Source organism: Anolis carolinensis, chromosome 2 (assembly GCF_035594765.1).
Source record: "Anolis carolinensis isolate JA03-04 chromosome 2, rAnoCar3.1.pri, whole genome shotgun sequence".
Classification (NCBI taxonomy): domain Eukaryota; kingdom Metazoa; phylum Chordata; class Lepidosauria; order Squamata; family Dactyloidae; genus Anolis; species Anolis carolinensis.
Window position 1 is genome coordinate 206,755,205 of NC_085842.1, and position 16,079 is coordinate 206,771,283.

General features: G+C 41.0%; 1 protein-coding gene across 3 annotated transcripts in view; it reads left to right on the forward strand.

Annotated features, from left to right (window-relative positions):
• pfkm (phosphofructokinase, muscle) overlaps window positions 1–16,079 on the forward strand; it is a 61,315-nt gene that overhangs the window by 21,021 nt on the left and 24,215 nt on the right. For all 3 annotated transcript variants that reach the window (XM_003227828.4, XM_008121206.3, XM_062971587.1), the window contains exons 3-6: window positions 9,500–9,573; window positions 11,273–11,350; window positions 13,976–14,165; window positions 15,473–15,638. In XM_003227828.4, coding sequence (XP_003227876.1) covers window positions 9,500–9,573; window positions 11,273–11,350; window positions 13,976–14,165; window positions 15,473–15,638 — 508 coding nt within the window. The remainder of the gene's footprint in view (window positions 1–9,499; window positions 9,574–11,272; window positions 11,351–13,975; window positions 14,166–15,472; window positions 15,639–16,079) is intronic.

The following is a 16,079-nucleotide window of genomic DNA, read 5'->3' on the forward strand; positions in this document are numbered from 1 at the left end:
TAACCAATCAGTTCCATTCCTACCACAGAAACCCAGCCAAATTTTAACCCCTTTCTCTCCTTTCCATTTCTTCCCCTCAATCCTTCTGTAGCTAGATTTTAAATCCTCTCCAACCAATCCATCTCCTCACCTTACTCCTCCTTCTGACTGTCCATTAGCACTATCCCCTCACTACACTGACTACCTTCCCACCACAAAGATTCAACCCAAAAATGCAAAAGTGGGAAGCTGATGGTACCTTCAAGAGAATACAGTCCCTAGAGAAATTGAATTCTCCATTCTTGTCCAATTTCATCTATGTATGGATTGCCTTTCTATTCTTTCTTTTCTCCAGTGAGTTCAGAGTGGTATTTATGAATTTTCACCTTTCACTTTATCCTCACAACAATCCTATGAGGTCTGTTAGACTCACAGTGCAAGGGAGAGGAACTATAGGTCCTTTGTCCCTTAGTAGCTAAAAGAGACCCTTAGTAGCTAAAAAAGACTCTTCTTTTTCCTGAGACACTGGAGAGCTGCTGTCAGTCAGAATAGCCGGTACTAGCATAAGTGTCTTGTTTGATATTTGTTTGTTAGCAACTAATTTCGTTCGGATTCTCCCTTTCCTCTGATGATCTCAGGGTATCATGAATGGATCCTCTTCCTGCTTCAGGTTGAGAGAGTGACTGTGATGCTGGAAATTTGAGGTTTCCCTAGGATTTTCAGATACTGAAGGATACTGGCGAGCTTTGCTAACCACCAATGTTTCGAGTCAGGAATCAGGAATCCCACCAGTTTGAAGGCAAACAACAGAAGTTTTATTCAATCTGCAGAGGGACACTTGTACAACAGCAGGTGCTCGAAGGGTACAAGTGTAAAACACAAGGAAAAAACAGGCATCTTTATACATAAGAGCTTTCATTACCTTTGCTATAGTTCAAAATTCCCTCCCATCTCCCTGATTGGCCAGTGCCAGAAAGCAGGCTGGCATTTCCCAGGCCTCTGATTTCGGGAGGCGAGTCTTAGCTGGTGTGAGCCCTGAGTGGTAGGGGCGGCGATGACGCTTAGGGGGTGCCCTCCCTGCTGGGCAGGGAAGCCCTGGGACCTCCAGTGGACCAATGGAGATGGCTCCTGTGGCGGAGAGATCTCCAGGGGGTTGTGTCCATCCCTGGGTGTGTCGCAATGGACTGCTAAAGACAATGAGAGTCTGGAAAAATGAATGATGGGGTTGTGTAGGTGCTGGGTCCTAGCTGCGAGGACATGGTATCTACACAACACCAGACATCTTCTCATGCTAAGACAAAGAAAAGGTCCCAGAAATGTCTACTGGAGATGAGAATGCCATCAGAGTTTCTTCCTGAGTCTATATCCAGCAGATAGCTGAAATCCCCAAAAGGGAAGTTCAGGGTGGCAAGTGGATGACCTCCTCTGGCTGGCAGTCAGGAAGACGCTTTGTCCAACAGATTATGTCTTGCCCCTGTTTCCCACACAGGGTGTGGAAGGAGTTTCTAGAATGTCTGAGATTGCTCAAGAAGTTATTATGCTGATCTGCCTTCTAATTGATATAATTCAATAAAATTAAGTATTAAAATATGAAAAATAGAGTTCATGTAATGCTTCAATACAAGTTCTTAGGTGGAAAGAAGGGTGAAGGGAGAGGGGTCTCATCTTGGCTGCATGCAAGGCAGGAAAGGTAATTTGCTTTATTTATTTTAATTCATTCCTCTGCGCTCATGCGCACATTTGCGTAAGGGGGGAAAAAAGAGAAAAATAGAGAAAGATACTTTGTATACCCGAAAAGCGAGGAGGAGCTGAGGAGCCTTATCACCAAGGTGAAAGAAGAAAGTGCAAAAGCTGGGTTGCAGTTAAACATCAAGAAAACCAAGATCATGGCAACTACACCTATTGATAACTGGCAAATAGAAGGAGAAAACGTGGAGGCAGTGACAGACTTTATATTTCTAGGCGCGAAGATCACTGCAGATGCAGACTGCAGCCAGGAAATCAGAAGACGTTTACTTCTTGGGAAGAGAGCAATGGCCAACCTTGACAAAATAGTGAAGAGCAGAGACATCACACTGGCAACGAAGGTCCACATAGTCAAAACAATGGTATTCCCCATAGTAACCTATGGATGCAAGAGCTGGACCATAAGGAAGGCTGAGCGAAGGAAGATAGACGCTTTTGAACTCGGTGCTGGAGGAAAATCCTGAGAGTGCCTTGAACCACAAGAATATCCAGCCAGTCCATCCTTCAGGAAATAATGCCCGGCTGCTCACAGGAGGGAAGGATACTAGAGGCAAAGATGAAGTATTTTGGCCACATCGTGAGGAGATAGGAAAGCTTGGAAAAGATCATGATGCTGGGGAAAATGGAAGGAAAAAGGCCGACCAAGGGCAAGATGGATGGACGGTATCCTTGAAGTGACTGGGTTGACCTTGAAGGAACTGGGGGCGGTGACAGCCGACAGGGAGCTCTGGCGTGGACTGGTTCATGAGGTCACGAAGAGTCGGAGATGATTAAACGACTGAGCAGCAGCACTTTGTATATGAGAGATTGTAGCAATGGAGGTGTAGGATACACTGTATTATTATTATTTATTTATTTCCAGCATTTATAACCCGCCCTTCTCACCCGGGGGGACTCAGGGCGGCTTACAACAGTTGGCAACATTTAATGCCAAAAACATAATAATAAAACAAAAACAGTACATATAATCAATTAAAACTATAAAAATATATCATTAAAATACATTATAACAATTAAAACATATGTAAATTAGATCCATTTGTCTAAAAATCTCATGCCCATGAGGTCTCTTCCAACTCTATGATTCTATGATTCTTGGTTACTCTTTTCACTTTCCCATTCAAATGTTTTCCTGACATTACAAAAATTGAAAGGTGGCACTCTTGGTTTCATTTGTCAGCATCTGTAGCTATCTGTCCTGTAACTTTGTTACAGTAAGAGTGAATGGGGTCATGAGACAATTTCCAGTGGAGTTCTGGATGATCGCTGATGCGGACCAGCTCAAGCTGAACAGCTGAGCCGGGGTGTGTGTGACTGTGGGGAGCTGGGGTTTATGGTGTTGGGAGGTTTGCTCCTACTAGTTTGGAGGGTGGTTGAGGGACGGAGGTCAACATGGTCCCTTCTGACCTTGCATCCTTGGGAAAACTATCATTTCCCCTAGCGATAAAACTACAGTTCTCTTTTTATTAGGGGTGGTAGATTCTCAAGTTGCTCCTGACACACAAAAAAAGGGAGTGGGGGTGGCCGTGTTCGATAACAACTGGGCATCAGTTGTATAGCTGAGTGGGGAATTGAACCTGAATCTCCAAAGTGCTAATCTGGCTCCCTAATCACTACACCACTTTGGATCTCTGCACCAAAAGAAAAAGTCCAGTGGTTTTTTTATTGCAAGTGGATTTTGGGTTGGACTTCCAGCTTCTCTGCTAGAGACACTTAAAAGGGATTAGTGATAATGTCTTTCTCTGTCCATTTAGATGTTAAAGAGTAAGGGGATGTAATTCTCTTGGCTCTGTGATATTTAAATGTGATACTGCAAAGGCATTTTAAAAACACAGGGAAAATTGCTGTTTTGGAAAATGGCTCCCAGAATTGTGGCTGTTCTGGACAAAAACTTCTGCGAGGTCTTTTTTTGTAATCCAAAAGGTACATTGTCCCCTTCTCAGCTTTCCCATAGCCCTTGTTTTCCAATAGAACAGAAAAATCCACCACCATCATGTTATCTCCTTGTAGGCAGGAACACGATGGGGGGATTTTTCTGGGCAGAGAGAGGTGTTTGATTACACCCCTCTCTTCCAGTGCAGAGTATTTTGGAGTCAGTGAGTCCAGCCGCCCATCCTAGGATACCCCTGGCACTGACATTAAATGTCAGCCTTTCAAAAATAAAATGTGCAAATCATCTGAGGGTGAGATCGGACATTGGAGTCTTGTGTGTGCCTGGGTGCGTTCCAACTTGGAGCAGGGAAACATTACTGCCTCTTGAAAGAGCCTGTTAAGAAAACAGGGGCTGAGGAAAACCAAGGAAAGAGGAATCTAAGATGAGCCTACTGCCTTTGTAGATGCCGCATGCTGCATGTCACAAGTCCCCAGTAAGGTTGGATTTAGGGCTTTAACAAAAATCAGCATTTCTATTTATTTTTCAGGTTGTTTTTCGTATTTCAATCAAGTTAGCACAGCCTAATAGTGGGAGAGCAAACCAGAAGTGGTAGGGCCAATGCCAATTTCAAGTGGCCTGCTGTGTATCATATTCTTCCTAGGTTGCATCTACACAGTACTATTAATAAGATTTGATACCACTTTAATTGCCATGCCTCAGTTCTGTGGAATTCTGGGAGTTGTAGTTCGATGAGGCACCAGTCCTCTTTGACAGAGAAGATTAAAAACCTTGTAAAACTACAACTCAATTAAAGTGGTGTCCAACTGCAATACTGCTACAGTGTAGGTGCGTTCTGAGCTAGCCTAGGGCTGTCCAATGGCCAAAGGTGACGTAAATTTGGAACATCCAAAACTTAAGATGCAGCTCGTTAGATACATCTGCAGCATTTCTTCATAACTGCTGTCATGTTCATTTTCGATATCATTGCTTTAAGGTGAAGGTAAAGGTTTTTCCCTGACATTAAGTCTAGTCATGTCCGACTCTGGGAGTTGGTGCTCATCTCCATTTCTAAGCCAAATTGCCGGCATTCTCCGTAGACATCTCCAAGATCATGTGGCTGGCATGACTGTATGAAGCACCATTACCTTCCACCGGAGGTACCTGTTGATCCACTCACATTTGCATGTTTTCAAACTACTAGGTTGACAGAAGCTGGGCCTAACAGCGGGAGCTCACCCCACTCCCCAAATTCAAACTCCCGACCTTTCAGTCAGCAAGTTCAGCAGCCCAGTGGTTTAATTCAGTGTTACAAGACACAGGTGTTTATGTTGGAGTTATCTTGCCTCACAAAGAGACTTTTAAGAGGAGTAGAATGACGTCATCTTTCATTTATAGCTGCCTGTATTTCCCTCGTGTTTATTCTATACCTTTCTTATTCCTGTCGAGGAGAGGAAAATAAAACAAATTATAAAGACATAAGATTTCTGGAAAATCTGAAACTATGGGAGGAAACTACTTCCCCATTTTTTCCAAAAAATAGCCAAGAAAATTAAAAAAATACAGTACTGAAAATAGTCAATTCAGAATGTAATCACAAATGGAACCTACTTTTTGTTCCAAATTAAGCTACATGGCCATGTACTATAAGGGAGGTCACTTTGTACGGCATGCAACTTCCACACACAAAAAAGGTGGGCGTGGGGAGGAGAGAATCAATTTAAGTTTATTTCCACTATCAGTCCATATATTAAACAGAAAAGAAACACTCATATCCACCAGAAGAACTGAAATAAGGAAACCAAAGCCAGAAATTGCAATGTTCAGATATTATACATTGTGCTACATCAAAGTCTTTCTCTTACAAATTTTTAGAACAAATTCTGTTCTAATTTTTGTTCTGGCTTTGGAGCAGTAAATATGTAAATGGCTTGTCAAGCATTTCAAATAGAATGTTTTTATTTAAAATAACATTTGTTTGTTTCTCTGTTTGCTTAATATTTCCACTGCCGTTGGAACTAAGCCCTACTACTTCCTTGTATACAAATATTCTTTCAAGTCACTTGTTGACCTATTGCTGCCCTATGAATGCCCATATGCTTTTTTAAAACAAAGACTAAACCAGTGGTTCCCAAGTTGTGGGCTATGGCCCAGCAGTGGGCTACAAGAATGAAATAACAGTCCACAAACCTCCTTCCTCTTTATTTATTTATTTTATTTTATTAATTTATTTTATTAATTTTATTTTTGCTCCTTTCCGCAGAGCCACCCAGTAGTCACCACCTGCTCACCCAAACAAAACCATATTCAATAATCTAGAGCCGATGTGGTCTATCCAATGCAACAATTGCATTGGATAGACCACATCAGCTCTAAATTATTAAATATGGTTTTCTGTGGGCAAGCAGGTGGCGACTACTGGATGGCATATATTCTATATCACAAACTAGATCTGATGTATATCCAATGCAGTTTTCTGAATCAGCACTCCAGATAACCAAACTGAATCTAAAGTTGACCAAAAATGATTAGTAACCCTTTTAGCACTAATGTTGGAGAATGGCCCCTGGTCAAAGTGGTCCCTGGTCAAAAAAAGGATGGAAACCACAGAGGTGGTTTTGCCAGTTCATTCCCATGGAATATTGTCCACAGCACATTATATTTCTTGGTAATTTCCCATCCAAAAACTAACTAGGGCTGAGCTTACTTAGCCTCCAAGATCAGATAGCATCTGGTGCCTTTAGGATATTTAAATCCCTCTCACAAGATGACTAGGAAGTTAAACAGGAGAAGAGCTTAAAACTGCACCATACTTACTCAAGTGTATGGTGTGATTTAACTATGATATGTCTGCTTTTTTTTAAGACTGCATTTGGGGGGTGGGTGTAATTTTGTGGGTAATCTGGAAAGGCTCCCATTCTTGGTTTCCTCTTCTTCAAGAAGACTAGACTCAAACTGTTGTACCTTGGCCATATCATGAGAAGACATGGCTCACTAGAAAAGGCAATAATGTTTGAAAGGTAGAAGACAGCAGGGAAAGAGGAAGACTATGTTATAAAAGGGTAGACGCAATCAGGGAAACCATGAATACTCTGAATCTGCATGACATCTGCAGGGCTGTTGAGGATAGGGGTACTTAAAGGTCTCTCATTCGTGGGGTCACCTCAAATCAACATAAGTTTGATGGCAGTTCACAACAACAAGTGAGTGTTTGGACTGAGGAGGAGCAAATCTCTCATCCCCTCCCCAGTCCTTCATTTCTGTTCTGTGTTAGCTACTGAAGATAATAGGAAGGTAATTGGCGTGGTCTGAAACAAAAATATCATTTTGGTAACACATTCATCTTCATTGCTACAATTCATCCTAGTAGTTTGGGCCATATCTGTCATTGATGGGGCTCCGAGTGCTGTGGATGCAGGATGAACTACAACTCTCATGTAGGTGGGTCAGTTCCCCAAACCCCTTTAGTATGGTCTGTTGTTCATGGGGGTTTTGTGTTCCAAGTTTGGTCCAGGCCCATCATTCATGGGGGTAGTCGTGGTCTGTGGAAATGGGTGAAGGTACTGCAAATCCCATTGTCTCTGGTCCATCCTTACCAAACCCTCACCAGGACATAAAGTGTGTCATAGGAGGTCTGTGTACCAGATTTGGTCCAGGCCTAGCATTCATGGGGGTCACAGTGGTTGGTGGAAGTGAGTGAAGATACTGCAATTCTCATTGTCCCTGGTCCATCCTTCTCCAACCTTCAGCAGGATGTAGTGGGTCATAAGGGGTCTTTGTGCCAAGTTTGGTCCAGGTCTGTCATTGGTGGGGGCCGCAGTGGTCTCTGGAAGTGAGTGAAGGTACTTCAAGTCCCATAATCTGTGGCAAGTTTGGTCCAGATCCATCGTTGGTTGGGTTCACAGTACTCTCGTTATGTAGGCAAACTACAACTTCTATAAATCATGGTGAATTCTCCCCAAACTTCTTGTTCAGTTGTTGATCAATTCCTCTGTTTGCTGTGTGCCATAGGAAAGGATAGGAAATGGTTAAGGGAGATGCGGTGAGTGGGGTTGTGCAAATTCCACAGCAAAGATAGAGCAAAGAACCCCTGGGATGTCCATTCTGGAGGAAAACAGGAAATCCAGGATGAAATAGTCCCCATATGAAAGCCTTCACTTGGGTGAGGTATGGTGTTTGTGGAGGACATTGGCAGGGCTCTTGGACAGGTTCATAGCACTTGCTATAACCTGCAATGTCAGTGTGCTTTGGTGCCTCCCCAGCACTGTGGGTTAAAGCTTTTTGTGTAGGCCGGAGGCTATCTGTGTTACGTTGAGGAGTATTGAAAAATACAGATCCCGTACAGATGTCTCAGTGTGAAGGTGTTTTGTTTCATCCATTGGTGACTCTATCACACATAGAGAAGCATGAAGCCCAACTATCAGGAATGTGTGATCTTCCCAGGTATTTCCGTTCCCTTGGATCCATTAGGTTTCATGCAGATCTCTCCCTGGGCAACATTTCTAAAAGGCATGTGCATATTCCCTGTTTTGCATTAGTATTCCCTGTGTGTTAACTAATCCAAGGAACTTTTGAGGCTCTCCTGATTAATTGCCCCTTCCTAGCCTTTATATGCTTAGTTGTCACTTAAGTGATGGATTAGGGAAGGACCAATATTAATTGTACAATAGAGACAGCACATGCAGAAAAAAAATTGCTCGTCTGAATTACAAACCAGGTGTTGTTGTTCATGACATACCATTTCCAAGTGAACGAGGTGCAGTATTGTAAACGAGGTGTCTACTAGTATTGAGGTAGACTGGCCCCCAATCTGTCCTTATGTCACCTTGTGCTCTGCAAATGACAGCCTTCAATTGGGAAGCCAGAGTTTGAGACTGTATGTCACTGTCACGAGCTATTCTGTTTCTGTATGAGTTTGGTCTGTTTACATTGCAGTTGACCTAGAATGGATGATATGTAGTCATGGTAGTCTAATACATAGATAATCAATATGAGCCCCATCCAGGTGAGGTTTAGACTAGATGCCTGCATTTTTGGATTAAATAACAAAGAGACTCTTTCAGCAATATGAGTCTATGAAGTAACCCCTTAGAAGTCTTGTTAATCAACCTATGTGTTTTTTGTGATTTAATACAAGCTAGATCTGACTGTGCTTCCAGACAGAGGGCTTCAAGTGCTAAGAATCAAAATACATTGTGCGGCTAGCTAGTCCGTCCTTTCCTTCTAAATATGTTTTCTCTGGTAAGAAAAAAAAAAAGAGATGGAGTCCCAAGAAATCAGAAATACGGGAAGAAGACAAGGAGAAGGAAAAGCTAAGAGATTGATACGGAAGATGGAAAAGGAACAAAATCTCACAGATGATGTCATGGGAAGTCAACACAAAATAAAATCAGACCTTTTCACTACTTTTACTTCTTAAATTTAACTACCCTATCTTCTATCTTTACTATATCTGTGCACATTTTAATTTCTTTCCCCCTTTTTTCCGATTTCAAGCTTTCATATACAACTTTCAAGCTTTGGCTTTCTCTCTTTTCTTCTCGTTTCAACTCTTTTGATTTTAAATCTATCTGATTTTAGCTATTGTAATAAAAAAAACTTCAGTAAAGATTATTATTTAAAAAAGAAAAAAGAAAAAAGAGAGAGATGGAAGAAGCCTCCGAAAAACACGGGAGGGTTGTGAATGAAATGAAATGCTATTTAGAGATCTTGTAAATGGTTCCATGTTTGAGGTAAGAAGGTTGGAAAATGAAAGCCTTGTCTAGAATCATCTCGTGTCTCCATTGAAGTACAGCAAAGAAAAGCTTCCTAGAGATTCATTCATTCCTCAGATCACTCCTCAAAGAGGTGGCTCATTGATTGGGGGCATCAGTGTAATTTCTCTTCTCCTCCAATTCTAAACAGGCATGAATGCTGCTGTCCGGGCTGTAGTCCGAGTGGGTATATACACTGGTGCCAAAGTGTTCTTCGTTCATGAGGTAAGTGTGTGTGATTGTTCCCTTTGCTGAGGTTGGGAATGGCATCTCAGGCCGGAGAACGATTGGCCCTCCAAATGTTTTAGAGTAGAACTCCTAAATCCCTTCCATTGACAAAGCATACTGAGGATACTGGAAGAGGGCTTTGAAATTGAAAACAGCTGAAGTATGAAAGGTTCTCCTATAGAAGTCTTCCTTTTCACATCCCCCAAATGAGGTGATTGTATCCTGAAGTGGGAGAGTTAAACTGTTCCACTTCAAGTTATGAATTTAGAAAGGTGGCTATGATGTACCAGTCTCAGTTGCTCTTTAAACAAAGGCAGATTCTTTAACTGTAGATGTCTACTAAGAAAATGTGGCGTCCTGCTTTCAATTTGGAATAGTGTGCCTGGTTAATGACTTAATTTCTACCTTCGCCTACTGTACATATGAACACAGCCTTATAATTGGAAGTTATAATCTAGAATCCTGTGCTAAAATAGTGCTGTTTTCCTCCTATATCTGTTTCAGTACCAGAGAAGAGCTACTTGCATTATATAGAATAAGTTATGTCTATCTTTTGTTTTTGTTGTGTGCCTTCAAATCTTTACTGACCTATGATCACCCTAAGATAACCCTATCAAAAGAGTTTTTCTGACAGATTTTTTTCCTAGACATGGTTTGTCATTGCCTTCCTCTGGGTCTGAAAAGAATGTGACTTGCCTAAGGTCACCCAGTGGGTTTCACGATTCACGCCCTAGTCCCCATAGTTGTCCAACACTCAAACCACTTCACTATGTGGGCTCCCTCTCCCTGTATATTTCTGTTGCACCATCTGGGTTCTTTGAATGTTCTGAAATTGGCTAGATAGATTTGGGGGAAAGAGCATCAAAGTATAGATTAGAAAACATGGGTTTAGCAGGCTGCAACCCAGTGCATTGTACTATTGGTCTGTTGTAGAAAATGCCTGGTTCAATCCTTGCTATCTCTAGGGCAGTTTGCATTTTCCTTAGGTGCAGTCCTTTCTGCATTTGGCTTAGCAATAGGGCCCTAGAAAACACTGTGGTCGCAGAACAACTTGTAAAGTTGTTTGTCCCTCAGCATCATGTTGCTCCTAGAAAAAAATAGATAGAACCAAGTTGCAATGAGTTGCATAGTGATGGTAGTATCAAGACAGCTGCTATTGCACCAATACTCCATACTAAGGGTTCTTTTTGTTAAAGTACTTCCTGTTCCATGTCCTGGGATGTGAAGAGGGCTGGAAGTTTCCAGAGAATTCTCTATCCAAGCCAAATGTATCCCCAACATGGAACTGTCCTCTGCTGTATTTTGGCAGCATCTTATTTTGAGCATTGTTCTGCAGGTACAATAAGCAATTGAGTGACAGATAAAACTCTATACAGTCATTTCTCTACATTTGCTGGGATTAGGACCCTTGTGAAAGTAAAAAAAACTGCAGATAAAGAAATTGTTATTTTTTTTACATGAGATAATACTTCTCTAGGAAAGTCTAGGTCTTCCAGTGCAACTCTATGGTGAACCTATGGAAGCTGACTATAGGATCACATTGGAAGATCCAGAGAATCCCAGAGAGAACATATTAAACTCAATTTGTGAATAATCCAATTCACAAAATAAAAATGTTGAGAGAAGATTGTGTATTCTCTGTTTAATTGCTTTTGGGCATAGAAGACTTTAAAGCTCATCTATATCTCCTTTGTAGGGCTACCAAGGTCTTGTGGATGGTGGTGACAATATTAGGGAAGCAACATGGGAGAGTGTTTCTATGATGCTGCAACTGGTAAGTCACTTGTTTATATTTAATCGGTTAAAGGAATTTCTCCAGTCCTGTGCAATCCATAACTGAGATTGCATAGCTTCATTTCATAAGCAACAGATATGACAAACAAAGTTGAAGTTAAGTGTAATAATGATTTACCTAACTAGAGCGAAAAACATAGGATTACTCCAAGTACTTTAAAGGGAGACAAACCAATTTAATGTCAAAAGAAAACCCCAGGAAAGAGGTCTTCAGAACTCATTTTCATTCCCTTTTTTCCTTTGAGGTTTTCAGGAAAAAAATAGACAAGCTCTATTGGAGTATTTTATGTTTGTCTTCCCCAACTTGCCACTCTCCAATGCAGTGGTTCTCAATCCTCTGAAAGATATCATAAACTTTGAATATGTTTTAATGGTTTATAACTGAGAATTTTAAAAAAGTGTTTATATTTAATCCTGTTTTATTGTTTGCATATTTATATATATTAAATTGTAAGCTGATGCTTTTTAGGTTTGAGCCTCCTTCAGGATAGATAAAGCAGGATATTATAATAATAATAATAATAATAATAATAATAATAATAATAATAATAATAATAACAACAACAACAACAACAGCAACAATAACAACAACAGCAACAACAACAACAGAAAACAAAATAACACTTACTTACTTATTAAAGCTTACTTATTATTTACTTAATAAAAACGCCACAGATGTCATATTCAGTTTTTAATTTTTTCCCCCTTGAAAGTTGTTTTTCTTTGTAAAGTTCATATAGTCCATTGGCTGTCTGAAGGAGGAATTCCTATCAGGGGAAACATTATTGTATCATCTTGACCTTTTCATCATTTGGAATCACTGGGTCATGTGTCTTAAGTGTAATGATATGGCTGTTGCTTGGGGTCACAGTGAATGTCTTGAAACCCAAAATAATTTGAAATAGGAGCTGACCTTTCCCTGCAGCCATGTCTGCATTGAGGCTTTGAATAGGAGCTGCTTGAATTTCATAACAAGAATTGCAAAGGATTCTGGTGCAGTCAAACAGCTCACCAGTCCATAATTCTTTGATACAAGTACTATCATTTATATGCAGCCTTTCCCGTAAGACAGAGTTTCTCAAACTGTGCTCCTCAAGACATTTTGGACTTCAGCTCCCACAATTTCTAACAGCTGGTACACTGGTTGGGATTTCTGAGAGCTGAAGTCCAAAATACCCGGAAGAGCATAGTTTGAGAAACACTGCTGTATAGAACTCAAGTCAACAATGAATAGGGCTTTCCTCCTTTCCATTTTGATTGATCTAAGGTTACTAAGTGATTTAATGGCCCAGTGGAAACTAGAATCTGGATATTCAAAATGCTAGTCCCACACTGTGACTACTACATGACAGTGAAACTTGTGCTGCATAAGCATATAATCTGTTCATGTAGAAACAACCTAAGCTGGTTCTGGTAAGACCAACAGTGGTTCTATTAGAACCTGTTGGAATGGAATAAGTACATAAATACTAACCAACGAATCAAGCCTGAAGGTACTAGGCATTAAGTGGGCAAGAGGTAAGAAAAACTTATACAGTCAGTCCCTGGGTTACGGACAACATAGATTGTGTAGATTTGTTCTTAAGTTGAATTTGCATGTACATTGGAACAGGTACATTTTAAAGTGTAACTCCCACGATTTTTTTTTTAGTTTTGCATAGCACAAGAAAGGATTAAGACCCCTGTAACATTTGTTTTGCAATCTGTGCCCTTGTTTGGAAGATTTCACTTCACTTTCTGTCCCTTTTAAAAAAAATGGCTTGTTGTGGAAACAAGGACTAGTGAAAAATGCTTCAGTGGAGACCCCTTTCCCCCATGATAACTTTTTTAGTTCTTAAGTAGGCATCAGATGGAAGTTGGGTGTCTGTGCCTGTCATGTTGGGTACCTGCTGACTGGCATAATTTACTGGTACTTTGATCAGAAGCCTCCAGGTTTAGTTCCCAGTACAGTATATCCAAGAAAGGCTGGCAAACATTCTTGCCTAATAATCTGGAGAGAGGTGCCAGCAGTTCTTGTAAACAACATTGAGCTAGATGGACCAGTGATATGATTTGGTATAAGGCGCTTTCCCAGTCAGACTAAAGAATAGTCTCATTCTTCCTCCATGCCAACAAATTCATTGATTTTTATTGATTTGGCATCTCTGTATTCCATCTAGGATTTGTGTGATCCATAAGATGTTATATAGTTTATTTGCTTTGCAAAATAGCATGCATGGCTATTTAATATAAGGCAGAGCCCTATATCTGCATATCACAAATGGGTACCTGGTTGCAAAAATATGTTGTCTTAATTCCAGGGATTTTGCTTTCCTTTGGGACATTTATTGGGTTGTAATTATAAGATATACTTGCCACTTTCAATATACAATGGAGCAAAACCAAAACCTCCTGTCCCTTGTGTTAGAAACCCTGCTTGCTCTTCTGGAAAAATGTCCTCAATGCTCCATGTGGATAGGTTTTCCAGTGATGGGTTAGCAATATGAGTACAGTGGAATTTTCTTCCTCTTTCTCTGTTGCTGAAAGGAGCAACTGGGCTAGGTAACAATAACACTGACTTTGTATTTCTGCTCCCCGCTTATTCTTCTGGTGTGTCCCTAACCAGGGTGGCACAGTGATCGGGAGTGCCAGGTGCAAGGATTTCCGCGATCGTGAAGGACGATTGAAAGCTGCACGCAATCTAGTAAAAAGAGGAATCACAAACCTGTGTGTGATTGGAGGCGATGGCAGTTTGACCGGAGCAGACACCTTCCGAGCAGAATGGAGTGGTTTGCTGCAGGATCTGGTTAAGACAGGTATTATGTTTGTGTCCATCAAAGTCTAGGAAGTTGAGCTAAAAGCAAAATTAGGAAATCTTTTGAAATCTGGTGGTAGTTCCTCCCATCACCATGAAGTAGTTGGCTTGTGTGATTGTAAGGCTAGGGACCATTTGGTCATTGTCTGAGTAATTTACAGGCCTTCTTGAAACATGGTGAGGCTCTAACGTTGACTGCAAAGGCCAAAGAGCTGTCTTGGCTTCATGCTGTAATACTGGTAACTGCTTAGAGTCCAAAGATCCTTTTATAAAGGAAATTTAAATAAGCTTCCATCATTAAGCTCCTGCCCTATGTATTGTTTCCCTATTATGTCTTGACTCTGAGTTCTAGTGCTGAGAGAGTTATCCAAAATGCAGCTGCTGCTCTAAGGCAAAAAAGGGAAATTGGGAGCTCTTGATAAATCTTATTTGTTAGAGGCTGAGAAGAATTTGACTCCCATTTCACTTTCCGCCACATATGGCCCTCAAACCCCACAGACAGTGCCCTTAAACCTCATTATTGCTTTCTGCAGTGATAATTGCCTGAAAACAGTATCAAAAGACCACAAAAGTGTGTCAAAAACAAAAGCCTCTTCCTATCTCCTGCACAAAATAATCACTTTTCAATCTTCTATCACTTCCAGACATTTTGACTGATACATAGATGAAGTAAGAGAAATTTGGGGGATGTAGATGGGTGGACACCAGTATGTATTACAGTTTGAGCATTGGACTGGGACTTTAAGAAACCAGGGCTCAAATGCCCCTCAAATCAAAGAACCCCAAACAGATCACCTTCAGCAAGTCACACTCCTTCAGCAGCATCAGAAAGCAATGACAAATCTCTGCTGAATAATTTTTGCCCCGATTTTTTAAAATTGTGTCAGAAGTAAACTGAGAATATACTGCAAGTGAGAGAATCAGCTGTTTACCAGGACATTGCCCAGGGGACGCCCGGATGTGATACCATCCTGTGGGATACCTATCTTTAAAAAGAAGAGAATCTTTTTCCTATGAAATGTTTTGGATTTCAAATCTCAGATGCTGCAATGGAAGGGGTTCAATTAGATGGCCCATGTGGTCTCTTCCACTTCTACTACTCTATTATTCTTTTATTCAATGTAATTCAAGTACACAACAAAACCAGCAACCCTCTCGCATCCTATTCCTCAAAAGCCTAAACTACAAAATAAAATAAAAATGTTTTCTGCCCCTCCCTCATTACCAATTTCAGTTGTAAATGCAACCTTGCAACAGTGTTGTCACCTGCTGGTTTTCCAATGCGTTTTTTGCCTGATTTTCTTTCAGGTGGTATCACAGCAGAAGAAGCAAAGAACTCCAGTCACCTGAACATTGTTGGAATGGTTGGCTCTATTGATAATGACTTTTGTGGTACTGACATGACCATTGGCACAGACTCAGCCCTCCATAGGATAATGGAGATAGTAGATGCTATCACCACCACTGCTCAAAGGTAAACCTTCTGCAAAGCTGAGAGTGGTTTCTCTTTTGGGGCTATGGCTTCCGAAATTCACACATTGCTTAGGGAGTGTAGTGGAGGCTCCTCCTTTGGAGGCTTTTAAATACAGGCTAGATGACCATCTGTCAGAGGTACTTTGAATATGCTTTTCCTGCATGGCAGAATGGGGTTGGACTGGTCTCTTCCAACTCTGTAATTCTTTGAACCTTGAGAGTTGTAGTTGTCAGAAATATTAAAAATTAACTAGGTATTTTTAATTACAAAAATGTGAGTCAAGCACTGAAAGGGTTAAATAAGCTAGCATCATCCTGCAGAGAGAGAGTAGGCTGAAGCCCGCTAGAGTTAATGGGCCAAAGCTAGCGTTGTCCTGAGGAGTGTGAGACTGCCTCGGTATGAAGGCCTAGTGTGAGGAAGCCTCAGTGTGAGAAAGACCTC